Raw genomic sequence first — 26,554 nt, 5'->3', positions numbered from 1 at the left:
TCCGCCGCACATCCATGCCCCCCTCCTGGTGCCAGTTCCACTGGGTGTCCTCCTCAGCCCTTGGCCTCTGTGGCCAGCCACCATCACCGCTGCACACACTGGCTCCCAGAAGGCAGGGAGTCGAGACAGGCCATGCAGCAGTCCTGAGCAATTTCCAGGGTGAGTGTCCCTTTCATTCTTCCCCACGTTCCCTCCCTATTAAAGTGCGGTATTCCCCACTTTACACAATTTCACTTATGTGTTTGGGGGCCCAGAATGCAATCTCCACATACGGCGGCAGCGGAGGGGGGGGATGCCTGTATCTATTCCTCTGCATATTGGGGAGCACTGCAACACATGGTGCTTTCACTGGAAACAATGCAAAACTTTGGGACTGGTTTGGAGTGAATCGGACAATGTCAGGTTTTTGGGTGATACCCAAACCAGGGGGTCATAGTTATCAATTCCTAAGTTTGCGGGACACTGGAAAATGGGGGGGGGTTTCACACTGCAAAACAATTGGAAAACTTTGGCACCAGTTTGGGGGGTTCCAAATTTTGGGGTTTATAGTTAATGAAGCTAGTGTTTTTCATCAGAGTATCAGGGCAGGTTACCCCAGACATACATTCCTTTCTCTCTCCACCCCCCTCAAATCCCTGGGAAGAATTTCATTCACTGTATGTTCCTACCGTGCAAATAACATCTTAGCTTCATGGGCAGCATTGAATAAGACAACCCCGCACAATGTCAGGTAGGCAGGGCTGCTGAGCTGGGCTGCTGAGCTTGCCTGCTGCATTACTTCTCAAGTCACGTGTCCCTGAAGATTAGATCAATGCATTACCTAATAGAATGTTTAAAAACATTTTCACGATTTGCTGACACAGGGGAATGAATGAGGTAAAGTAATAGATTTTTATACTCTATCTTAGAACACACTACTGCGGTATTGGCAATCATCTTGTTCTCATGTGAAATTGGCTACTGCAGTGGTGCATTGCAGAAAACGGGGAAATCAGCATTCTGAAATATAAGTAGGGGTGTGTGTGTGTGTATGTATGATGGTATACCGGTATATGTATTCCTGAAAAGAGAGAGATTTCCAATTTCTCATCTTCTCTTAGCTTGTAAAGAAAGAAGTTTCCTCATACAGAGATGCAGCTGTTCAGCCATTATTTAGACATATGCTCACACATTGCCAAGGGTTCTTTATCCTAGAGGAGTTGGTTTATTCTTTTTCTCATAGTTTTTATTAGTAAATAAAATAAAGCCAAAAAGTCTTAAGAAATGCTCATAATTTTAAAGCTGCTTAAAAACAGCATAAGGTTGAACATTATTATAAAACATTACAGTACGAAAAATCTTCCCCCTCATAATCAGACTGGTTTATATTAGGAATTGGTTTATTGAGCCATTACACTAGATAACTTTTTTGTGGAAATTTGAGCCTTTGAAGATGACTGATTGCTCTTCTAAAGTAAACTTGTTATATTTGTGTTGATGAAACCCAATGTAAGGAAATTTATTTATGAAAAATTATAATGTTTAATATAATGAAATATTTAAAAACTGTAAGCGTACAACAATAATAGGCAGCAATTTCCTAAAAACTAAAATAAAACAAAAGTATAACAAACAAAACTAAGCAGTGTACAAAACATAATTAAAAATTAAATGGTAGAGTCCAAGAAAGCTTTGGTAAACATAAGTTTCCATTTCTCTTTATTTTACCCCATTCTGTGCCTTTGTGCTAGAAGTTTGGTTACATTTAGTGTTGAGAACCTAGATATGAAATGTATTTTCTTCATATGTCTTCTGTATTTTGGTACTTTTTTTTTAGTATAGCTTATTGCTGTAGAACTGAAATTCAACATGAAATGGGAGAGCTAATCATTGCAACTGTAGAAAACCTTCAGTCTACTTTCACTATCTTCTCCATGCAGCAAAGACTTTGTCAGCTTTGTTCCTGTCAAGGAAAGTGTTGATTTCTTCTAGTGGGATACACTGGAATCTTATATCTGGCTGTTCACTGTAGGATAATACCCTTAGGTTTATGTGAATATTTTTTTATTATTATTTAAGAGCCCTGGATTTTCTAACCCTTTAATTCACATTAGTGATACTTCCTGTATTCTGCACTCTAAAAAATCAATCAAAATTTCTACACTAAATTCTAGTATAAATTATGCAATCAAATTGAAGCCATATTGCTGGAAATCTGAGAACAAACTTGGTTCCTTGCCCTCCCATTAGGTGGTATTCTCAGGAAGGCTGGTGAATTCTTCATTCAGATTCTGTAAATTTTCCTATACATTCACAGAATTGCAGAATCTGGGTAGACCTGAGTATGGCAAAGTGTATTGCCCAGTATTGTCTTTCTGTTATTTCTCCCCATTATTTCCCTGATATTCTTGTGTTTATATTTATGTAAGAGTCCTACATGTGGAGATTATATACTGTAGTAGCATCACATATAACCTAAATCCCAGCAGAAAAAATAAGACATAATGACAGAGCTATCAGAAGCCCTCATGACTTTATTAGGTGTTTTATCTACTAACCATTTACTTTCCCATCCTCCTTTCAATTAATACGTTGTATTTGGAAAGTAGCTTTAAGTTTAGTAAGGTACGTTAAGTATTGTTGGAATTTTTAAAATTGATTTTTAATTATTGTGAATTTGCTTTGAGATGCTTCATAGGAAGTATTCATAAATGAAATAAATAATAATCATTCAAAATTTCAGGCTGCTATCCTAAGTACACTTATGAGTAAGTCCCATTCAGTCACTGGGCTTATTTCCAAAAAGATATGCATAGGATTGCTTTGCATGTTATTTTGTTGTGGGTTAGATTACAGTTCAGTTGTACCCCTTCATAACATGGGCCAGAAGAATTCGGTTATATGGTGAAAGTTTATTCCTTTGCCTGAGATCATCTTCCAAGGCCTTCCTTCATGGGCACCCCTCCTCAAGAGGTTCAGACGGTGGTAACACGAGAATGGGTCTTCTCTGCAGTGGCTCCCCGTTTGTGGAATGCTCTCCCCAGTGAAGTTTGCCTGGCACCTTCATTATACACCTTTAGGTGCCATGCAAAAACGTTCCTTTTTAACCAGACCTTTTATTAGGTATTTTGTGGTTTTATATATTGATTTTATTCTGTGAACCGCCCTGAGACCCCCCCCCGGGTATAGGGAGGTATATAAATTCAAACAACAACAACTTTCTTCTACCCAATTTCCTTAAAGGAGCTTTGGTTAACCAAGGAAATTCACATGACACTTAAAGTGAGGTCTGACAAGCACTGGCTGCAATGTTGTACCAGGGCATCTAGTTGGCATATTTAAATTTCCCAGACAATGTTATTGATCATACGCTATCCTCTTAGATCAGGGTGGGGGAACTTCAGGCCCAGTGGCCAGATGCAACCCTCCTAACTTCTGTTCAGCTCCTGAAACACTTCCCCAGGCTACACCCTCTTCCAAGGCTACACTACCTCCTTCTGCTCTGCACTTTCCTCCATTGCTTTTGCCAGGCTGAGATGCTGCTGCTTCCTTGCCTGGATGGAGGGTGAAGAGATGTGGGTTGGTGTGTATAGAAACCTCTCATTTCCACAAGTCTGAAATGATCTCTGTTGTACAAAGGTAAGAAACACGTTTGTTGCTATGCCCACTTTGTATCTCACCCACTCACTTTGCATCTGACCCTGCCCATCCCTGGCATGTGGCCCTTGGAAAGTTGCCCATGTGGTAATTGTGGGTAAATGCCAGGATCTGTCCAGGTCTTCTTAGGCCCCTATGCCTGGGCAGGACGTCTGGAACACCTTCAGCATACACCCGGGAATCATGGACTCATAACTGGGCTTTATGAGCACCAAATCAGCAGTGAACAGCAGAAGCATTTGTAGAGGTTTCAAAACATTCCTCATTTATTTCTATTAACTACTGCATATTTACAGATCTGGCTTTGTGAGTGTTACAGCCTCTCACTTAGCCATCTTGTCTACAGAAGATATTAAACTGCACACAGCACACAGCAGAGAGCAGAGTCAGGACTGAAAAACAACAAAGTAACAATTCCTAACTGTTCCCTCCCAACAGCAGATATCACCAGATTTTCAGAATGGGAGGGGTGAAAATGCTCACAACCTCCCCCTTTTCATTCTGACCATTATGAAAATCTAGCACAAAAGCAATTTCTTTACATATATACCAAGTTGTTCCTTATTAACAGCTTTAGTCAAAGCATCAGCAGGTATTTCTTTCCCTGGCATATATGAGACTTTTACAACTCCCTTCTGAATGCATTCTCTGGCACGGTGCAATTTGATTAGCAAATGTTTTGTTCTTTGCTTGCACCCTTCTGAATGGATTAGTTCTATGCAGGCTTTGTTGTCCTGATAAACTTGAATTGGACAACAAATTTTAACTCTCATATCCTCACATAGTTGCAATAACCACTCTACATTCATGAGGGAAAAATTTAAAGCGTTGAGTTCTGCTTCACATGAACTCATGCTTATTGTTGCCTGTTTCTTACAAGACCAATCAAATAGGCACTGATTGTACAAATAACACACACCTGAGGTGCTCTTGCCATCAGTTGTATCACTACCAAAACTGGCATCGGCATAGATCTCAAGACCTCCAGAGTTTTGGCTAGTAAGCTTCAACCTGTAATGCATAGTGCCTTTTAAATACCTAACTATGCGTTTCAGCGCCTTCCAGTCTTGCACTGTAGGTTTATTTACATATCTGCTGAGCAAATTTACGCTAACAGCAATGTCTGGTCTTGTGCACCTTGCTATAAAACTAAGTTTACCCAACACACTTCTGAACAATGTAGTGTCAGGAAAAACATTAGCATTAGTATCATGTTGGTACCCTGTGACCATGGGGGTGTCTACAGAATTGGCATCTGTCAGATTTAATTTTTCAATCACATCATTTATCTTACGTGATTGATGCAGCAAAACATCACCTTGCTTATTTCTCTCTACTTCCAGTGAGAGATAATTGCTGACTTCCCCTAGGTCTTTCATATCAAAATGCTTTTGCAGTTTTGCAAGAGTGGTTTTGTAAATATTTGCATCCTTCCAGAAAAACAAAATATCATCCACAAAACAAATGCAGTACAATTTGTGCTGGTTAGATTCTTTAACAAAAACACAAGAATCAGCCTTTCCTTGCTTGAAACCTAAGGAAAACAGCACTTCTGTCAGCTTAGTGTGCCAGCATCGAGCGCTTTGTTTTAGACCATACAGGGATTTTTTTAATTTACACACCATTCCCTTTTTTATCTGCACTCCGTCTGGCGGTGACATGTAAATACTCTCATTGAGAATTCCGTACAAAAACGCAGTATTAACGTCGTGATGAGATATGGTCATGCCCTCTTCTGCAGCAATTTTCATCAACAGCCTAACTGTCTCAAATTTGACTGTCGGTGAATATGTCTCATGATAGTCCTGATCAGGAACTTGAGAAAAACCACGTGCAACTAATCTGGCTTTATATCTGACCACTTTACCAGTCTGATCAGTCTTGGTTTTGTAAATCCACCTGCTGTCTACAAGTTTCATGCCTGGTTCTACTGGAACCAATTCCCACGTGTCATTTTGCTTTAGGGAATTCAATTCAGCTTTCATGGCATTAAGCCAAGGTTCGGCATCTTTTTCAGGTAAATTTTGAACCTCTTTGTAGTTAGTTGGTTCAAAAACTGAGTTTGGATTGCTAGTGGCAGCCATATCTGAAATAGCAGCTTTAGCAAATTCTTTAGAAAATCGTTTAGGTGCTTGTCCCTTGGTAGTTCTCTCAGATCTACGCAATACTCTGGGATCCTCTGGGTCTGGTTCCTCCTCCTTGGGAGAATGGTGACCTGTATCTGGCAAAGATTCTACCTCTAGATCAGTGTCAGACCCATCTGATTTCTTAAAAGAGGTCTTTTCATTCTGATCATCTGTATCAGTGTCAGAATCTGTGCTACCATCAGCATCAATTACAGGTTTTGCCTCTTTGTTAATTGGTTTCACCACCTCATCATCTGAAATGGGATGACATTGAAAAATGCCAACTTTGTCCCATTTTGGATTACAATCCATGCTTCTGGTCAGCCTAATTGTGTTTGTGTCTGTCATCAGCACACGATAAGAACCTTTTTCATAACCTAGAAAAATGCCATGTTGACCAGATTTGCTCAGTTTGTCACCTTGCAGAGTGTGCACCCAAACTTCAGAACCGAAAATTTTTAAATGTTTTACAAACGGTTTCCTTTTGAACAGCATTTCGTATGGGGTGCAATCAATGGCTGATTGATACCTGCGGTTGTAAATATAGGTGAAACACGATAGAGCTTCAGCCCAAAAGGGGTTGGGTAGGCCTGAATCATGCAACAGAGTTTTAATTCCTTGTTGCAAGGTCTGGTTTACTCTTTCACATAAACCATTCTGCCATGGAGATCTGGGCGTGGCAGTCATGTGCTCTATGCCCTGTTCAGCAGTAAAGTTTTCAAACTGTTCTGAACAAAATTCTCCACCCCTGTCAGTAAAAAGACAACGTACATGCTCATCGTGAACATTCCTGAGCCATGCACAAAATTTTTGAAACTTAGAGAAGGCTTCAGACTTCTTTTGTAACATATAGACCCAAACATATCTAGAATAGGCATCTATCAGAACCAAAAAATAACATGAGTTTCCTCTAGAGAGCGCTAGAGGTCCAACCAAGTCTGCATGCACAATCTCATAAGGTTTCTTAACCTCCCTCCCAGATTTTGTACCTTTGGGAGCTTGCTTAATTTTGTTCTCTGCACATGAGACACATTTCATATGATAAGGACACTTTTGAACTTTCATGCCCTCAACCATATTTTGCATTTTACCTACTGCCTGGAAATGCAAATGACCAAACAAACGATGATAATCATGAATACAATGGTTATGCAATTTCTCATTCTTATCTACTGATATATTACAGCACGCCTTTTCAGTTTCTTTAGTTGCTCCAGCAGCTGTACCTGTAACAAAAGGCAATACATATAAACCATCAACACACTTAGCATAAAGAATGAGTTTGTTATCTCGAAGAATTTCACACCGAGAGTTTGCAAACACCACTTTAAATCCTTGAGCGTCTAGCTGAGAAACACTCAAGAGATTATCCTGCAAATGAGGAGCATACATAACATTTTTAACTGTTGCATTAAGGCTCTGCAAAGAAACCGTTCCCTGAGCCAAACTTTTAATAGTCGTTCCATCCGCTTGATGAATTGCTCCTCCCTGTTTCTCAAGATGAAGAAAGAGATTTTTATCATTGGCCACGTGCCTTGTGGCTCCTGAGTCGACAACAAAAACAGAACGTGTGAGTTGATTAGAACTGCGTGAAATCAAAGCCTTTGATGCAGCTGGCCCTTGGGGTTTTCGGCCTCCTCCCCCTTTGCCTTTGAAGTTGCCCTTCTTCTTTGAAGAGTTTTTACACTGATTTTTAAAATGGCCGACCTCTCCGCAAGAAAAACAGCGGCGCATTTTAAGAGCTTTTGCAACACTTTCACTTTCCCCTGTTGAAGGCTTGTAGGCATTTCCAACAGCCTTGTCCCTGCTTTCTCTAGCAGTCTGTCTGCGATCCCACTCATTCAAGAGCACGCTAGACACATAATCTTCTGTTAGACGGTCATTGGGCAAAGACGACAATTGAGCAGCTACAGCATCATAAGATTCATCCAAACTGTTTATGATAAGCATTGCAAAAACAGCTTCTGAAATATTTAAGTCTCGCTGGACAAGATCCTGTCTGAGACGTTTTAATTGGGCTAGATGGCTGGGCAAATCACCATCTTTCTGCAATTCCAGCCTACACAGCTTTTTAAAGAAAAGCACACTGGATCCTGCATTTTGTCTTAGATGCATATCTCGAAGTTTATTCCAAACAGCCCGTGCAGTCTGCTGGTTCTCCAAGTTGACCAACAACTGGTCCTGGACACTCAGAATAATTGTCCCCCTGGCTCTCATGTCTGCCTCATGCCACGCTGGCCATCCATCATCATCCTCATTAGGGGGGTCATCTTCTATAATATGGTAAAGCTTTTCCCTTTGTAAAAGTGCTTTCATTTTGACCTGCCATGTAGGATAGGTCTCTGGTGTAAGGAGAGGAAAAGATAGAGACATCTGGCCAGAATGTGCAGAAGCCATGCCTGTGTTTAGTTAACAGCAAGACACTTCCCTTCATGCACCCCAAATACTCTTGACTCTCTCAGCAACTTCTCTCCCCACTCAGCACAATTAACAGGCAAACTGGAAAAGCGTCTCTGCTGTCTTCCTGGCAGCCAGCAACATACCTTTCTGTAAATCAAACAGCAGCTTGAAAAACAGCTTCAGCTCACAGCTCAACTCCGATGTGCAGCATCAGATGGAAATGGATCAGAAACATCCAATTATCCAACCATCAATAGCCATCTGCAACCACCAGTCTGCTACCAGCAACCATCCGCCTGCTACCATATGTGGGTAAATGCCAGGATCTGTCCAGGTCTTCTTAGGCCCCTATGCCTGGGCAGGACGTCTGGAACACCTTCAGCATACACCCGGGAATCATGGACTCATAACTGGGCTTTATGAGCACCAAATCAGCAGTGAACAGCAGAAGCATTTGTAGAGGTTTCAAAACATTCCTCATTTATTTCTATTAACTACTGCATATTTACAGATCTGGCTTTGTGAGTGTTACAGCCTCTCACTTAGCCATCTTGTCTACAGAAGATATTAAACTGCACACAGCACACAGCAGAGAGCAGAGTCAGGACTGAAAAACAACAAAGTAACAATTCCTAACTGTTCCCTCCCAACAGCAGATATCACCAGATTTTCAGAATGGGAGGGGTGAAAATGCTCACAGTAATGTGGCCCTCTTTTTGGAAAAGGTCCCCCACCCCTACTCTTGATGGTTAAACCAGTAAACAACATTGCTATTTGTCAACAGCTAGAAAAATTAATACACTGGTACCTCTACTTACGAATATTTCTACTTACGAACGGAGCTCCGTCCACCATCTTGGATGCGGTTTAGATAGGATTTTTTCTACTTATTTTTAGATAGGGTTGCTTTGACTTACGAAATTTTTCTCCCAATGCATTTCTATGGGATTCGACTTGCAATTTTTTTCGACTTACAAATGTGCATTCGGAACGCATTAAATTCGTAAGTAGAGGTACCACTGTATCTCAGTTCCAAGTGCTATATTACAGGCTCGCATAATTTCTTTAAACTTTTAGTTTTGTGAGTTGCAATGCTGAATGTCATAAATAGCAGCCGTCTATATTTTTAACACTCCCGGCTAATGATTCATAAGCCACCTTGATGTTGCCCTGTTCTGTCTTTTCCCAAACTTTCTTGAGCTTTTGAAAAAGTCATGATTTGAAAAAAGAATTGCATCATTAGAACTACACCTAGTTGTTAAGCCTGTTTACCCAGAAACTATTATCAGTAGGACTCCTAGCTTAAACTTGTTTAGGATTACAGAATACAACTGAGTTCAGTGTCTCTCTAGTAATAAATCATTGTAAGTCTTGCAGTATTTAGTATCAGAAGAGCTTTTTCTTTGATTAATGCCCTTTTGGGTGTTCGGTAACAAAACACACATGAAAGGGCTTCTGAGAATATGCTGCCTACTTGCCGTAGCTGCAGTCAGTGGTTGACTGAAGAACTACCTCCATGGGGATGCAATCTCTGCATCTGTGTTAGGTCTTCTTGAAAGGATGCTGAGTAGCTGAGTCAGGGACAAAGTCAACACATATATTGACATTGGGGGGGGGGCTAGCATTCAAGTGATATCCATAAGTGCCAAGTGACTGAAGAGGAGTTCTTGCTTCACTAGGTGTTATTCCTTCCCTCTCTTCCCCCCGGAATAATTTTGGCAGTTAAATATTTGTTACAATGGTATATATTTTTGTGTTTTTATTTTGCATATATATTGTGATCCTCGGATGAGGGGCAGTATAGAAATTTGAACGAAAACAACAGCAACATTTGTTTAGTACTTGCTTGCAAGCTTGAGAGTTTGCTTTTTTATATATGTGAGGTCAGAATGGCTATTGTCTCTCTACCAGTATGTTGGCCTCTTACTTGCCATTGACTAGTCTGCTGTGATGTCATAGAATGTTCTCAAACATTCTAATGTGAGTGGGCATTCTAATTCTTGGGCATTCTCAATATGGAAATGGTCTATTGTCCACTGAGAAATCTCAGCTTAGTAACATTTCTTTAGAATAAGCCCAACTTCTTCCTGCCTATACAGTACCTACCTAGCCCACCCTCTTTGGGAGTAACTTTTCCTGTCCTTATGCTTCTCACATGTTTTTTTTTTACTCTTGAAGTCTGCCAGGAACAAAATGATGTCACTTTCTGCTAGTCATTTTGAGTGCCTGTAAGAAAGTACTGTAGCTTCTTTTCTGTTACCTCATTGTGTTGTGTACAAGCAAATTAGAAACCAAATTGTCAAGAGTTGTTGACATAGTGCCTTTCATCAGAGAGATTGCTCATATTTTAGCCCTTTGAACCCAAGAATTACAACTTTGTATTGATGCATTATGAAATTTGCAACTTTTATGTAAATAAGTGTTGGAATTTTATCTATGTTTAAAAATAATCCAGAAAATAGATGTGTGGTTTTGGGTTTGTAAGAGGATTGGTTTTCCATTTGAAAAATATTGAAGCTTTTTCATAATGCAATACAATAAAAACAAATTAATCTAAATGAAAAAGAGACTGGGTGGAAGAAAAGGCAAAGTGCTTTCTCAGAGGTAGGTCTCACACAGAAAGCGGTGAACTCTCCCAGCTCACTTCCTTTTCTTCTCCCAGCCTCCCACCCTGGGAGCTGTTGTAAGTGGATCTGTTTTCACCTTTCAGCTTGGATGCGATGTTTAAGTCAAAGTTGGACTTAAAGTGTTTTATCCAGCTGAGTTCTTCTCTGGGTAGACTCATTGGAATTAACAGACATTACTAACTTAGGTCCATTAGTTGAAATGAGCCTGCATTGAATAGAACTTGGTTGGCTACAACCCAGAGTGCTTAAATGGTTAGCCTCCTACCTGAATTTAATACCTAACCATTTTCTAAAGTCTGTGTGTCTGGACCAGCATGCAATTTTAAATTGGTACCTTCTGACTTCTGTACAAATCTTGGTAAATGGAATGAGGACAAAAGGGTTTTTGGTAGACTTAGAATAATAAGTACAAACAAAACAAAACCCAGTTCCCAATATTTTAACGTATCCAGAAGGTAAAACTCAGGGGAAAGAGATGCAGATTGGAACTCTCACACTTCTCTGGGGCAAAGTAAATAGACTGACACAGCTGAGGAGATTAATCCTGAATCGAGTGCTGGGATCAGAAGAAACAGAAAGCATATCTAACCTCCACTGCAGTGATTTTTTATGTATGTACCCCTTTCTTTTCTCAGTAGGAATGAATGGTCATCATTCATGAATGGACTAAAATAAAAAGGATACTTGGGGATGGAGTTGCAGTGGGGGTTAAAACAATTCAACATCCCTGACAGCGGGTGGCCAGGTCTTCAGTGGCAAACTGTGTGTGTAATATATGTTTGTTATGCACGTGAATACATCCTTCATCCCCATCTTACATATAAGAGACATTTTGCTAGTCTAAAATGTGTTGTGGTACTGCACAGTGGTGGGAACTCTCTCCTTATATTATCAAAAAAAGTCTTTCCTGTCTTTTCTTACATCTTTATAATAAGAGTTCAGTGCATCAAAGAGTATTTCTCCAGCAACTTAGCTGCATAAATAAACAAATAAGCAAGTTATTCCTCTGATGAGTTTTATCTGCTTAGCTATCCATTTTAGCAGTTTGCAAATCTTAATTGACTAAAGACATCTGACTGGCTAGCAGAAGGTTAACAGGATGTTGTACCACTTTCTAGTAATCTCTAGCTGTTCTGATATAAGGGACGCAGGTGGTGTTGTGGTCTAAACCACAAGGCCTAGGGCTTGCTGATCAGAAGGTCGGCGGTTCGAATCCCGCGATAGGGTGAGTTCCTGTTGTTTTGTTCCTGCTCCTTCCAACCTAGCAGTTCGAAAGCACGTCAAAGTGCAAGTAGATAAATAGGTACCGCTCCGGTGGGAAGGTAAACGACGTTTATGTGCGCTGCTCTGCTTTGCCAGAAGTGGCTTATTCATGCTGACCACGTGACCCAGAAATTGTCTGTGGACAAACACCAGCTCCCTCGGCCTATAGAGCAAGATGAGCGCGCAACCCTTTACCTTTACCTTTTTAGCTGTTCTGATAGGTACCGTTTTGGATTGTATCTGTGCCATAATAAATAGGGATGGACCAACAGATGTATGGGTTTGTCAATGTGTTTCATTAGTGGGAAAACATGCATAATAGCTGCCTGCATATCCCTTTTGGATGGAGAATTCAGTTCTAGCTATCAGTCTGGCTCATTTTAATACTGGAAAGTAGAAACATATGTTAGTACTTACAAACCTAATCAGAGAGTGGATGAACTTACACAATAAAGTATTTGCTATTTGTAATGAATATCATCTTTGTATTTCAGGCAAAGTCGTGCATCTGTCATATGTGTGGTGCCCATCTGAACAGACTTCATTCTTGCCTGTACTGTGTTTTCTTTGGCTGTTTTACAAAGAAACACATCCACGAGCACGCAAAGGCAAAGCGACACAACTTAGGTAAGCAATCTTTTTAGACTCCTGCAATAGCATTGCTTGTTTACTAATGCTTGTTTACTAATGATTTTTACAGTGTGGAAAATACTACATTTAGCTCAGAACCCAGACAACTTGACTCTTCTGGTTATAGAGGATATTTCATATAGAGGTTTTTCTGGCTGATATGACTAGTGCCTCTTTCGAAGCCCTGACCAACCTCTGGAACACCCGAATGGCTCGGGCTATTTACACAATCACCCCTAAGCACCCTCTCCCACTTCATGGAGCCCATTGGGCCCCCTGGTAAAATCCAGAGCTTAGGGCGAGGAAACAAGCTGGGAGACAGCTTGAATGCAAGTGGAGGAAAGATCCGAATGAATGCAGCTGAACTCTGTTAAGTGCTCATTATCGAGCCTACCTAGTGGCAGTGAAGGCAGCAAAAAGGCATACTTTGCTGCCTCCATTGCATCCTCATTATGTTGTCTGGCAGAGCTTTTCTGGGTTGTATGGAGCCTTTTACAGGCTGGCCCAAAGGAGGTGGTAGAACCAGCTGTATCTCTCTGTGACTTGTTTGCAATGCATTTTGAGGATAAAATCGCTTGCATCCACCAAGAACTTTACCGTGCTGTTATAGCAGATGAATCTCATGGGGTGCCCAGAGTACAGTCTAGTCCTGTTGTGTTGGATGAGTTTCAGTTGATAAGGCTCGAGGATGTGGACAAGGTGCTTGGATCGGTCAGGGCGACCACTTGTGCTGTAGATCCTTGCCCCTCTTGGCTGATAAAAACCACCAGGGAGGGAACAGCTAGCTGGACCAGGGAGGTGATCAATGCCTCTTTACAAGAGGGGGTGACCCCTGCCTGTTTAAAAGAGGCAGTGGTAAAACCACTCCTTGATAAACCTTCCCTGGATTTGGAAAACCTAACTAACTACCGGTAACTAGCCAGTTGCTAATCTCGCTTTCTTGAGCAAAGTTATGCAGCGAGTGGTTGTAGACCAGATCCAGGTGCTTTTGGAAGAAACAGAGTTTCTGGAACCATTTCAATTGGGGTTTTAGGCCCAGTTTTGGCACAGAAACTGCTTTGGTCGCCCTGTATGATGACCTCTGGCTAGAGAGAGACAAGGGAAACGTGTCCCTGTTAATTCTTCTCGACCTCTCAGCAGCTTTTGATACCCTCGTCCATGGTATCCTGCTGGAGCGACTGTCAGAACTAGGGGTGGGTAGCACCACTTTGCAGTGGTTCCAATCCTACTTGGACGGTCATTTCCAGAGGGTGTGGTTAGGGAATGCTCAACAACAACAACAACAACAACAACAACAACAACAACCCACTCATTTTTTTCTGGTAATTTACAGTCTGAAGTTACCCTATAATTATGGCCTTGATTAATTGAGAGTAGGTAGCTAAAAATAAATAAGTCACAAGCACACACACACAGTGCATAACTAACTGCTTTCTAGTTAGTGGAAAGGAGAGTGGTATTTATGTTTTCCATTTTATTATGATGCAAAGCTCATTTGTAAGATGTTGGCATACCTGAGTGTTACAGTTGCAAAGCTGATCTCTTGATTTTAACAGAAAATGTCAAACACTTAATTCCATTGGATCTTGATATCTTTTAAATTTTATAATTTCCTGCCTAAAATCAAATGGTCTTTGGTGGTTTATCCTGGAAAACCTTCATTTTTAAAATGCTTAAATCCCTTTTATTTATAAAGAAGGAAACATAGTTCACCTAGCAGGACTTCCAGTTAGGCCTGCATTAATGTATGAGCTTTATAATGGTGACTTGGATAGACAACCTCCTTGAAGGTGTTTTTGAGTGTTTTTAAAAATGAATTTTGATTGTAATGTATTTACTTCGTTAGTTAAAAACTTTCCATCTACTGCCTCACCTTCCCAGACTTGTCAGATGCTCAGCCTGGTAGGATTCAGCAAACAGTATGTCATATTATCTTATCAATGTCTATGCAAATGCCCTATTATTTAAATAACTATTATATATAGTACTTCTTACTCTTACTATACATCTTGAAAAGGCTTAACTGAAACCATGAAGATTGAATTACCTGTTCACTTAATTATCAATGCATAAAGTCAGACATTTTGCCCACATTTTGTGCATGTTTGCATGCATGCCGTATCCTTTCTAAAGTACATTAGTTTTCAAACTTTTGATACTGAAGGAACTCCTAGTGATCCAGGCACCAACTGTGATATTCTCAAGGACAAATTACAGTATCCAAATTAGCCAGGACCAGTTGTTTGGTTGCAGTCCTCTGTCTTGAGACCCCTAAGAGCTACTGCCACTTAGAGAATACAGGAAAATATTGGGAAAGGACCATAGTTCAGCAATAGAGCATTTGCTTTGCATGTAGAAGGCCCTAGCTTCAGTCCCTGGCATCTCCAGGGAGGATTGGGAGAGGCCCTGTCAGAAACCCTGAAGAGCTGCTACCAGCCAGTACTGAACTAGATGGACTTAAGGCTCTGCCTTTGTATAAGGCAACTTCTTATGTTCTACATACTGGCCTAGAAAGAGCATGATCGGATCCAGTATACGGGAACTTCATATACTGTATTTCAGATGCAGTCAACTTGTAGTGGCTTGGAAAATAGCATGGGAGTTGTCACAATGAAACCATAATAGGAGGGCCAGAATTCTTAAAAGTTATGTGTGTGTTTCTTTTCACCAGCTAAGGCGTTTTTTTCAGTTGCAGGAATTAGGAGCAGGCAGACCAGAGTGCACCTACCTGTTTTGTGAATGCTTGGGGAAGGGGTTCCCACTGTTGCTTCATGATTATTTTATTATTATTATTTTTACAGCGCTGCTGTTACCATAAATAGGATCTTGCAGGCCCATTGGCTAGTGGCTCACTACCTTGACCTATACTGTACTCTGAGGGTAACGTGGGTTTCAGTATGAGAAAACTGAGGCTATTGTATGATCAGAGAAATCTTACTTGATTAAGTTTAAGTTCATTTTAAATTAGCATAATTTTACATGTCATTAACAAAAGTTTTGAAGAAAGGAAGTATACTTTTTAAAAAGATATTGTCTGTCACAGCAGGCATACATCTTGGAAAAGGCTCCCTGTGTGAGAGTGAGGGGCGAGTGCCTCTTAAGATGGTCCTTGCCACCTACAGGTTTTTTTGAAGAAATACTTTAAAAAAAAATATTAATGATTATTATTTAGTTGCTTGACAAATTGGTGGTGCCAACATACAGCAGCAAAGTGTGGGGATGCTTAGATCTGCAACCAAGTGGAATAAGAGTGACATACCTGTAACATTTTTTGGTGGGGAGGGGAGAGGATTGTTAGAGGTAAATGAAGCTATCCAATGGGAACTGGCCGTTAGCTTTAAGAAAACCTTTTGAAAAATGGGAGAGAGTGAGAGTGTGTGGTCTAATTAATTGCTACAATTATTTGCCTGGGATCTATATGGTGGTAATATGGTTTAAATCTTTTATGCTTAAATTTAGAGTGCATATAAGTCTTAATACTTATTCTAAAAATTCCTGCTGGCCAAGGTTACGACTGGGGAAACTCCCTTTTGATGTGTGCTAGCCCTGAAATGTCAGATGAAAATATTCTTAACAGCAGTGTCTGAAACAGCACCGTTGGAATGCCATTTGATCACCCACCAAAAAATATGTTACATGCATACACATCTCAAAATGAACTGAAATTATTTTTGAAGCACTTAGTGACTTTGCTGAGCTTACATCAGTCTCCATGGAGACGAGCAGAACCTGAAGCTCCAGATAACAAATTGTGATGCTTTAGCAGAAGCAGCTACATATATGCTACAGAATGATGTATTTGCATGTACTAGGGGTGAAATCCACCCCCAGTGTGTAACCCCTGAGCTTGAGGACAAGTTCCCCTTCTCATTCAGTATTATGCATCTCACAACTTTTCTCCAAAACGGAGATATAGTTAGAACTCTCTAACACCTTGATTTCTATGGCCTTTAAAAGCAACCTAAATTTGTCCTGTGTGTATAAGTCAGAATGGAGGTGCATAAAGGAAGACCTGTGCCAAAGCATCTGTTACTGTTCCTCCTGGGCAGAAAGAACTTGGAGCCGTTTGCTGGTGCATATGCTTTGTAGGAGGTGGGTTGGTGGGTCGAGCTAGTCCACCTCCAAGCCCTTGATCATTCAAAATACGACTCTTGGTTGAAAAAAGAAAGAAAGTTGCTGGCAAGGTAATTATAGGCTTATGTATTGTACAGTGAGACCCCAGCCTGTGGCAGTCATCTTCTTTGTGAGTCTCATTTTGTAGCCCTTCGCCTGCAGGACCACACTGCAATATTAATTCCTTAGCAGGAAGGAATGTATGTTTGATAGGACTGAAAAGATGGTCTCCACTCCAGCCACCTGCTACTTCTTCAGTGGTGGTGGACAACTGGAGTGCTCCTTGAGCTGAATTTACTGTGTACCAAATTTACTATGCAGAAAATATCATAAATTAGGATCAAAATGGGAGTATGGAATCCTCATGCTTTGCATGCAGAAGATCTCTAATTCAGTCCCTGCTATCTCCAGAATAGCAAGTGGTGTGAAAGGTTTCTCTCCTAAGACCCTGGAGAACTGCTGGGCTAGGTTGAGAAACAGTCTGACCTAGAATAGCTTTCAACTCAAGAGTTAGAAACAATAGAACTGGCTCCTGCTAGCTTCAGCTTGATAGTAATTGTCCTATGAACTGCCTATAATGGCTAAATGGGATAAGAAACAACAAAAACTAATAACAGGGTATTTTACTTTGAATGTAGTCAGTGTGAATTAGTCATTAAAAATAATCAACTGGGATGAAATTATGCAGGAGGTTCATGTTTTCTTTCTCTTCCCCTTTCTCTACATAGACTGCAAAGTGCCACAAGACCTATATAAGAGCTGCTGCCAAGATGCATGTAGTTTTTGTAAATACAGTGATTTGTGCATCTGTGCTTAATTTCTGAACCATAGTTAGATCAATTTTATTGTATGGGAAGATGAAAGTGGATACAGTATTCCAGTGTGGTTAACACACACATTTGTAAATAAGCAAATAATGAGTTTCTGGGTGCATCTGGATCCTATGGCTGAGAAAAGCAGAAATCGTAAATTTATTCAACTTTTTTGGGGTGATGGTATTATGTTACATTTTCCAGAGGAACTGAAAGTCTGCAGCAATCAGTATTATGGACAAGGCAGTATTGTGATCTTTAAACACCTCCAGTTTCTTTTTGTGGAGATTGACACTGCAGACATCTTCTTTTTCAAATACCTTTTAATCAGGTTTGTATTGCTCACTTTTATATGCCTGTTGTCTTTGTCCATGGAGTTTTCTTGGCAGGGATACTGGAGTGGCTTGCCAGTTCCTTCTCCAGGTGGATCACGTTTAGTCAAAACTCTCCACTATGACCTGTCCATCTTGGGTGGCCCTGCATGGCATAGCTCATAGCTTCTCTGAGTTATTCAAGCCCCTTCGCCACGACAAGGCATTGATCCATCAGTGATTGAGACATCACCTTGCCGACAAAGGTCCGTATAGTTAAAGCTATGGTTTTCCCAGTAGTGATGTATGGAAGTGAGAGCTGGACCATAAAGAAGGCTGATCGCCGAAGAATTGATGCTTTTGAATTATGGTGCTGGAGGAGACTCTTGAGAGTCCCATGGACTGCTAGAAGATCAAACCTATCCATTCTTAAGGAAATCAGCCCTGAGTGCTCCCTGGAAGGACAGATCGTGAAGCTGAGGCTCCAAGACTTTGGCCACCTCATGAGAAGAGAAGAATCCTTGGAAAAGACCCTGATGTCATGGTCCTGGAAATATTATTGATCAGATTAAGAGACCTATCTACAATTAGAGGTATTAAGATAGGTGCAAAGCAATTTAAAGTGAAAGCCTTCGCAGATGATTTAGTTTTAACATTGGAAAATCCAAAGGAAAGTGTTGCAGAAGCTATAGAAGTAATGGAGAAATTTGGCCAATTGGCAGGATTCAAATTAAATAGACAAAAAACCAAGGTTATGGCAATGAATATGACGAAAGAAGAAAAACAGGAATTACAGTTAAAACATGGACTCGACGTGGCTAAAAAGGTAAAATATCTGGGAATATGGATGACAGCAAAGAATATTAATCTTTACAGTGATAATTACGAACAAGTATGGAAGGAAATAAAGAAAGACCTGGAAAGATGGACTAATATGAAAATGTCATTCTTAGGAAGAATCGCAACAATAAAGATGAATGTATTACCTAAGATGTTATTCCTATTTCAAACTATACCTGTGGTTAAAGGTACGAGGCAATTCCAAGAGTGGCAAAAGATTTTATCAAGATTTGTCTGGCAGGGGAAAAAACCTAGAATAAAATATAAGATTTTGGTAGATAAGAAAGAAAGAGGTGGATTCGCCCTGCCAGACTTGAGACTTTATTATGAAGCGTCCTGTATCTGTTGGATAAAAGAATGGATAACTCTAGAGAATACGGACTTGTTAGATTTGGAAGGTTTTAACAATAGATTTGGATGGCATGCATATTTATGTTATGACAAAAAGAAATCACATACCGGGTTTACGAATCATGTGATAAGAAGATCTCTGTACGAGGTGTGGGAAAGAAATAAAAGGCTGTTAGAGACTAAAACACCCTGGTGGGTCTCACCAGCAGAGGTATTAACAGTTAAGAAAGTAAATATGGAGAAGAGGCGGGCCACGTATGAGGAAATCTTGACGAAAACTGAAAAAGGATGGAGTTTAAAACCTTTTGAGGACATTAAAGGAGTGTTAACAGGATGGATAGAATACCATCAAATAAATGATGTGCTTAAAGAAGATAGAAAAATAGGTTTTGAGGATAAAAGATCCAAATTTCAAATAGAAGTGCTAGAAGGCAAAACAAAGCTTTTGGCAAAGATGTATGATTTGTTGTTGGAGTGGTATACAAAAGATGAGTTGACAAAAGAAGTGATGATTAAATGGGCAAAAGATTTGGGGCATAATATCGAATATGATGCGTGGTTGAAATTATGGAATCAAACTTTAAGATTTACAGCATGTACTGCCTTGAAAGAAAATGTATATAAGATGATGTACAGATGGTATTTAACTCCAGTTAAATTAGCTAAAATGTATAGAATGAGTGATAAAAGTTGCTGGAAATGTAAAGAGAAAGATGGTGAATTTTATCATATGTGGTGGACATGCGAAAAAGTTAAAAGATTTTGGGAAAGTTTATATAACGAATTGAAAAAGATGTTTAGATATACCTTTCCAAAAAAGCCAGAAGCATTTTTGTTAGGAATAATAGGAGGAGAGATTAGAAAAGAAGATCAAACACTGTTTATGTATGCAACAACCGCGGCTAGGACTTTGTTAGCCCAAAAATGGAAATTACAGGAATTACCTACAATTGTGGAGTGGCAGATAAAAATGATGGACTATGCTGAACTTGCTAGATTGACATGCAAGATTCGTGACCAGGGGGAGACAAGGTTTCAAAAGGACTGGAGTAAATATGTGGACTATATGGAGAAAAACTGTAGATCATTAAAAACTCTCGCAGGATTAAAATAAACCTTACGAATTGACCAATATGTTAAAAAAGGAACTGCAAAAAAGGGAATTAACAAGAAACCCGCATGAAGGGAGGGGGGGAAGTCATAGCTCGGCGGAGCAAGGTAAAAGATGTGAATATAAGATTTTGTATAAAAGATTGGTTTTGTTAATTTGTTGAATTTGGAAAATTGGAATAAAATGTATTTAAAAAAAAAAAGGAAAAGACCCTGATGTTGGGAAAGATTGAGGGCACTAGGAGAAGGGGACGACAGAGGACAAGATGGTTGGACAGTGTTCTCGAAGCTACGAACATGAGTTTGACCAAACTACGGGAGGCAGTGCAAGACAGGAGTGCCTGGCGTGCTATGGTCCATGGGGTCACGAAGAGTCGGACACGACTAAACGACTAAACAACAACAACAACAACATTGCTCACTTGGAAAGAGTTGGTTCTGATGTAGGTGACCCTCCCCCCAAAGAAGTGCACTGACTTCAATGAATTTGAAGGACTTTAGGCATCCATTTGTTAACCTGTGGACTCTTGATCACAAAGGAATGCCTTTCTCCAGGTCCCTGTCTGACCCCAGACGACCAGTCACATACTGTATACGTTTCTTATGTACTGTACCTCTTTCCCTCTGCGTGCCTGGTAGGACTTACTCACTTGCCATCTTTCACAGGATGGCTTTAAATCTTTCTGTTCAGACTGATGAATTGTTGCTGCTGTTTCTGATTCATTCTTAGTGGAGCGACTGCTGGGGTGATTATGAATGGTTAGATACATTTTTCTGGGGGAGGAACCCGGGCAGACGGAAGGTTTTTTGTTGGTTCCTTACCGATGGGAGATAGCAGCATGATGTTTGATGATAGCCTGATACAGGTTTTGCTGTCAGCTTTCACTTCCAGAAAGAAGTTGAAACAAAAGGATTGCCCCTCTTGTTTCTTTGAAAATTTGCTCTTTGCAGTTTAGAGAGATTGTTGGAGGGTTGTTTTCCTGCCCTGTGGGTTCAGTGCCTGGAAGCCACCATCTTACCCAAACCACCCTGCAGCCTTATTATGGGCACTATGACTGCAAATGCCTCACTTTCTTAATCATCTTTGGTACAGGATAACTTACAGCCTAAAAGAGTTCCTGCATCTGTTAGTGAAAATCGCCACCTGGTGAGTTCACTGCTTTCCGTAATAAAGAAGGAAAAGGAAAGAAAGCTACTGCTTATGGCATTGATAAAAGCAACAAAAAGCTGGATTTATGGTGTGAAATGAGAAAGTTTTAAATGGACAAGGGGAATTTCTGTGAAGCTTTTAAGTGGATTATTTTTCTTTTTCTTTTTTTATTTGATGAAAGTGTGTTTAAGAAATTGAAAGTTAGTTTGCCAACTGACACTATATCCATGGGAATGGAATTAAGCTTGTGATACTGCAGAAGTGATGGAGGCCATTAAGGGACAGGAGTCCTAATAACTTCAGTGAAGCAGGAAAATAGCCTCCCCATTCAGAATAAGAAAAAAAAGGCAGAAGGGGGGGGGAAGAGGTGGATGTTCTTAAGCAAATGATGACAGAGCAAACAATGTCTCTCAATGAAACAATATAGGCTTTAGGGGGGGATAGATAAAAAAAATTGATAAGACTAGAAGAACAGTCAATGAAGTAAGGAATGAAATTAAACCAGAGTTGAATGAAATGGAAAATGGACTCAGATATGACATAGAGGCTTTAGATGACAAGGAACTGGTAGGACTGAGAGCTGAAACTATGGCAAAACTAGAAGGGACAAGTGATGAAATCGAAGAACCCACTATGCATGTGGGGGGGGGGGAATGCAGCAAGCTAACTGATAAAGCTGAGATACTGGAAAACAAAAATGAAGTTATGGATGAAGAAAGATCTGGATAATCTGACATTGATGGAATTGAGAGAGAGAAAGAGTTCCACATACAACTTGGAGTAATCCCAGAGGATGAAGCTATTTAAAATTTGGGAAAAGAATGGAAGGAACACAAATGGAACCACAAATGGAACAATCATTAATAGATACCATGGGGAAAGCATGGCAGATATAACAGGAAATGGGAATTGAAGATACAGAACTGGGTGCAAACCAATGGATACAAAAGAATTATGGAATATTATCTCAACATTTGATCACAGTGGGGAGACTCTTATATGTGCCAAGAGGGAAACATTTACCATTTAATATGGAGGCATGGTTTCTGAAATTGTTGGCGGCAAAGTTGATACTTTTAATTAAAGAAAAACGATTGCTGACATTGAATTGGGAACCCCTTTTGGACTTTTTGTGCAAAAAGGAAAATGGACACGAATATGAACTAACCCTGAGTCACCTGAGGCCCTTCCTTGGTTGCCTTCCCCGCAAAAGGTCTGGAGGGTGGCAATATGGGAACGGGCCTTACGTGCAGTGACTTGCCAGAATGCAAGACAGTTAAGGCAGTTTTCAACAGCAGAATCCTGAATCCCAATGAAACTTCATTACTATTTCAGATATGTACTACCATCTTCTGTGACTGTGTTTGACACCAAATGGTTAGATGTCCTACCACAGTAGCTCTGTTGGAAAGCCAATGTGGTTCAGTGACTGGATGTGGCAAACCCAGGTTCAAATCCCTTTCCAACTATGAAACATCCTAGCAAGGGCATAGCCAGGATTTTTGCTGGGGGTGGGGGTGGAGCCAAAGTTTTTGAACATTTTAAAAGTAAAAACACTCCATATATAGAACATTGCAGGGGCCATCCTATAATTGAGTACTTACAATAAGGGAGAAACAAAACTCAGTTCCTAGGGGGAAGGATGAAGTTCAAATGCTTGCCCTTTTTGTAAAAGAGTAGAACAAAATATACAGAAGAACATAAAGTAGAAAAGAACTAGTATGTGCTTGTTTGGGGATCACACCCATAATGTGCAGGGTCTTTTCTGCTGTGTCCTTGGCTTCTATATATCTCACCACAGGAGCTTATATTACATTGTCTAGAGAATGTTCACACCTAAGCCTTGCAGAAATCTGTCTTGCAGGAGGCACTATATTCATTTTGAAAATCTGGACCCGTACCCCTTATTTGGAAAAAAAGTTGGACATTACATTGCACATTGTTATAGAAGTGGGGCAGCCAACCAAAATATTGGCTGTTATTTCTGAGAGAGGAGCTGAGGCATGAGGAAATTCATGTTGCTAGTCTTGGCTAATAAATGGCTGGGATAATAGCTGCAGGTACAGCTATGTGTGAGAGCAGATGAGAGGGAATGTGTAGGTCCAGTTTGTTAGTGATTGACTTGGCAATGTGTATCATGAGCCTCAACGTTTGACGGGAAAGGGTATTTTGAGATGCCATCTCACCGATTGCTTCCAGGGAATCTGTTAGCAAAGCTGTCTTGTCGCATATACAGTACTGCTAATGAAAAAGGTTTCTAAGGATTGATGAAGGCTTTGGCCCCATAATCCCTAAACGTACTTGGGTAAAATCTTGAAAAGTTTGTGTCAATTCAGAGAGATTGAGTATTAAATAGCTCTTAGTGGAAGAAGTTAAAGTAATTGCAAGCTAAAAAATAGCCTTTGTTCCACCTTTCCATCTTGTTTTGTTCCAACTTGTTTTGAAAATTCTTCATGAGGCAGGATTATAATAAAATGAGTCTCATAAATATCCAATTTCTCTTCAAATCTCCACATACCTGTACTGCATATCACATACTGGAGGACTTTGTAATAATTGACTTCTGTTTTTAAATTTAAACTAATTGCAGAGGTTTCCTTGATTTATGATAAAGTTGTAGTATATAATATATATAAAGGGCTATGATAATTCACTTGAAAATATCTGACTATTTTAAAATATAACATTCAAATATCACTTTATGAGGCTCCTAACATCCACCCACCCTATTGCTATAGCAACAGTTAATTTGTATGTAACTGTTATATAAGCAAGTACCATATTCTATGCAACAGTTAAAATTGGCATTTTATTTTTTAAATCTACACTGATAATAAGCAAGAATGGTAGGAATAGGAACCTTAGTTTGTAGAGTTAGTTAGTTAGTTAGTTAGTTTAAGATTTAAGATACATAATATCCCTAACTTATTTTGGTCAGGCTTATAATGATTATAATGTTTAGAAGCAACAGCAATGCACACTTGGAATGCATGTAGTGGTACTTCTTTCAATGGTCTATTTTAAAGATAAAGTTTATGAAAGGTATCTGGCCACCGTTTGAAACACAGTGTATTGGCTTTGTTGGAAGAACAGCTTCTCTCAAAACATGCTTTGGGAAATCTAATTTAAGATATTTTCAGATACTGCTCTAAACTTTCACATACATTAAGTCCTTCAGAATTCAGGGCTTCTATACCTGAAGATTTGAAATTGGATATTTATAGTTCACATTATTTCAAAACAAGATGAGAAGAAAGGAGGTTATAATAGCTTGGACTTATATCTTGAGGTTCAGTTAGCTCTTGTTACATGCAGGCATTGCATTCAAGTCAACCTAGTTTCTTCTGATGGAGGAGGCATGTGTGAATTAGATACAGTGGTACCTGTTTATGAACTTCTGTGCCAGAAGTCTGTTCTTAAATCAAAGCCGTTCTTAAACCGAGGCGTGCTTTCCCTAATGAGGCCTCCCTCCTCCGGTGCCCTTCCACCATTCGGCTTCTGTTTGTAGACCGAGGGAAAGTTCGCTAACCAGAACACCTACTTCTGGTTTTGCAGATTTCGTATACCGAATAGTTCGTTAACAGGGCTGTTTGTAGACCGAGGTACCACTGTATAGTATCTGTTTTTAGCCATGTCAACTGAATTATCAGCTGAGAAATATGGCATTTATCTGTAAAATGAGACAGAACACACTGGCAGCCACCTGAACCCATGGGACGTTTGAAATCCTGGTTATCATCTTTTATGGGTCAGTGTGGCACCAATCTAAGCCAAATTAGGATGTGAAACTGATGCAAGAATTTTTTTATGTGTCTTATATCAGTCTGAACTGAAATTTCTTAATGAATTTGTGTATATAATATCTGTAAAAAATGTAAATAGCTTGTGTTGTCTTTTATTGGGAGGAGACTGATTTGACTCTGTTTTTGGAGTTCAATGCATCTTTAGAGGGCAATTTTGGAACCTCCATTTTCAGCAAGAAGTAAGTATTAGCAGATAAAAACCAGCTGATTAATTAGATTGAATCTGTTTTGTGTAAGAATGCCCTGTAGGTTTTGAAGTTCATATAAGAACAGTAAAGAAGTGTATGTCTTCAAGAGCTGTTTGAAGATTGGGATAGCAAAATATTGTTGAGAATGATATGATTCACAGAGGAAGTTGCCCCCAGTACCATTCACCACAAGGAAGCAGCTTAAGGTCCAAATAGTTTTCTGTTACAGAAGATCAGCAAAATAGTTCTGGACATAGTTTTTAGGCTTTTGCAGATAGATACATACAAGTACAAAAAAATCTCCCTTGCTCCAAATAAACTCAGCAATTCAAGACGTAACACCAAGCAAGGAACACCAACAGATTGATGAGTCACAGACTAAGTCTGCTGAACTGATATGCATTAGTCACTCCTTCTCGTGTCCAGGTACTCTAACTGGGGGCACTAAGATGGTGTGGCAGGGGGTGCTGGAGGTGTAAATGACTACCAGACTTGGAGAAGCTGGTATCGCTGTATCAAGTTCATTAATTTTGTTGATTTAATTAAATTAAAGATTTTAAATTAGACTTTGAACAAATGTGCAGTGGTTACTGTTTTGAATTTAATTGTGTTGTTAATCTTCCTTAGTAGGTCATGCAAACCACTATTTTGAATAAAGCTTTTTATAGGGTGGGGTAGGAAGCACTGGGGATGAGTTTATTGGAACCAAGGGGAGCAGTGGCCGAAAAAGTTTGGGAACCATTTTCTAGGTGGTGGACTATTCATCCTGCATCCTTCCAGAAATGTACACCTACATTGTTAGCTGTAAATATTTTATTTATATCTGGGGACATGTGGGCACATTTAGAATATTTAGTACATTTAGAACAGAGTACAGTGGGCAACAACTCCTCTGGTTGCTACACCCCTCCCCAGACTGAGAGAGAGAGAGAGAGAGCACATTTGCACAAATTATTTGCTTTTCCATAGTGTCTGGATGAAAATCGTATCCAGTAGAATTAAAATGGATCTTCTTGCATTTGCTTGATTTTACATGAGTTTCCCACCCCAAACCACCAGCCCTAACAGTGATGGACTGTACAGTGAAAATCACAGATGTAGTGCTTGTCAGCACCATAAAAACATTGATCTAAGGTACGGGTGCTCATGGATTCTCTTAAATTTTACATAGGATAACAGCAAAACCACCAGCAA

The 26,554-nt window shown here is 39.9% G+C and overlaps 1 protein-coding gene and 1 pseudogene across 3 annotated transcripts in view; both read left to right on the top strand.

The window, feature by feature from the left end:
- Window positions 1-26,554, top strand: part of USP22 (ubiquitin specific peptidase 22) — a 116,439-nt gene that overhangs the window by 24,516 nt on the left and 65,369 nt on the right. For 2 of the 3 annotated variants that reach the window (XM_035132101.3, XM_035132102.3), the window contains exon 2: window positions 12,547-12,679. In XM_035132101.3, the coding sequence (XP_034987992.1) occupies window positions 12,547-12,679 (133 nt within the window). Of the gene's footprint in view, window positions 1-12,546; window positions 12,680-14,528; window positions 14,602-26,554 lie in introns of all 3 variants that reach the window. The other variant, XM_088656692.1, reaches the window with a different exon arrangement.
- LOC148683711 (uncharacterized) lies at window positions 12,695-13,737 on the top strand (annotated as a pseudogene).

Source organism: Zootoca vivipara, chromosome 13 (genome assembly GCF_965207765.1).
Source record: "Zootoca vivipara chromosome 13, rZooViv2.hap1.1, whole genome shotgun sequence".
Lineage (NCBI taxonomy): Eukaryota > Metazoa > Chordata > Lepidosauria > Squamata > Lacertidae > Zootoca > Zootoca vivipara.
Note: the sequence above shows the minus strand (reverse complement) of the source record. Positions and strands in the feature narration are given on the sequence as shown.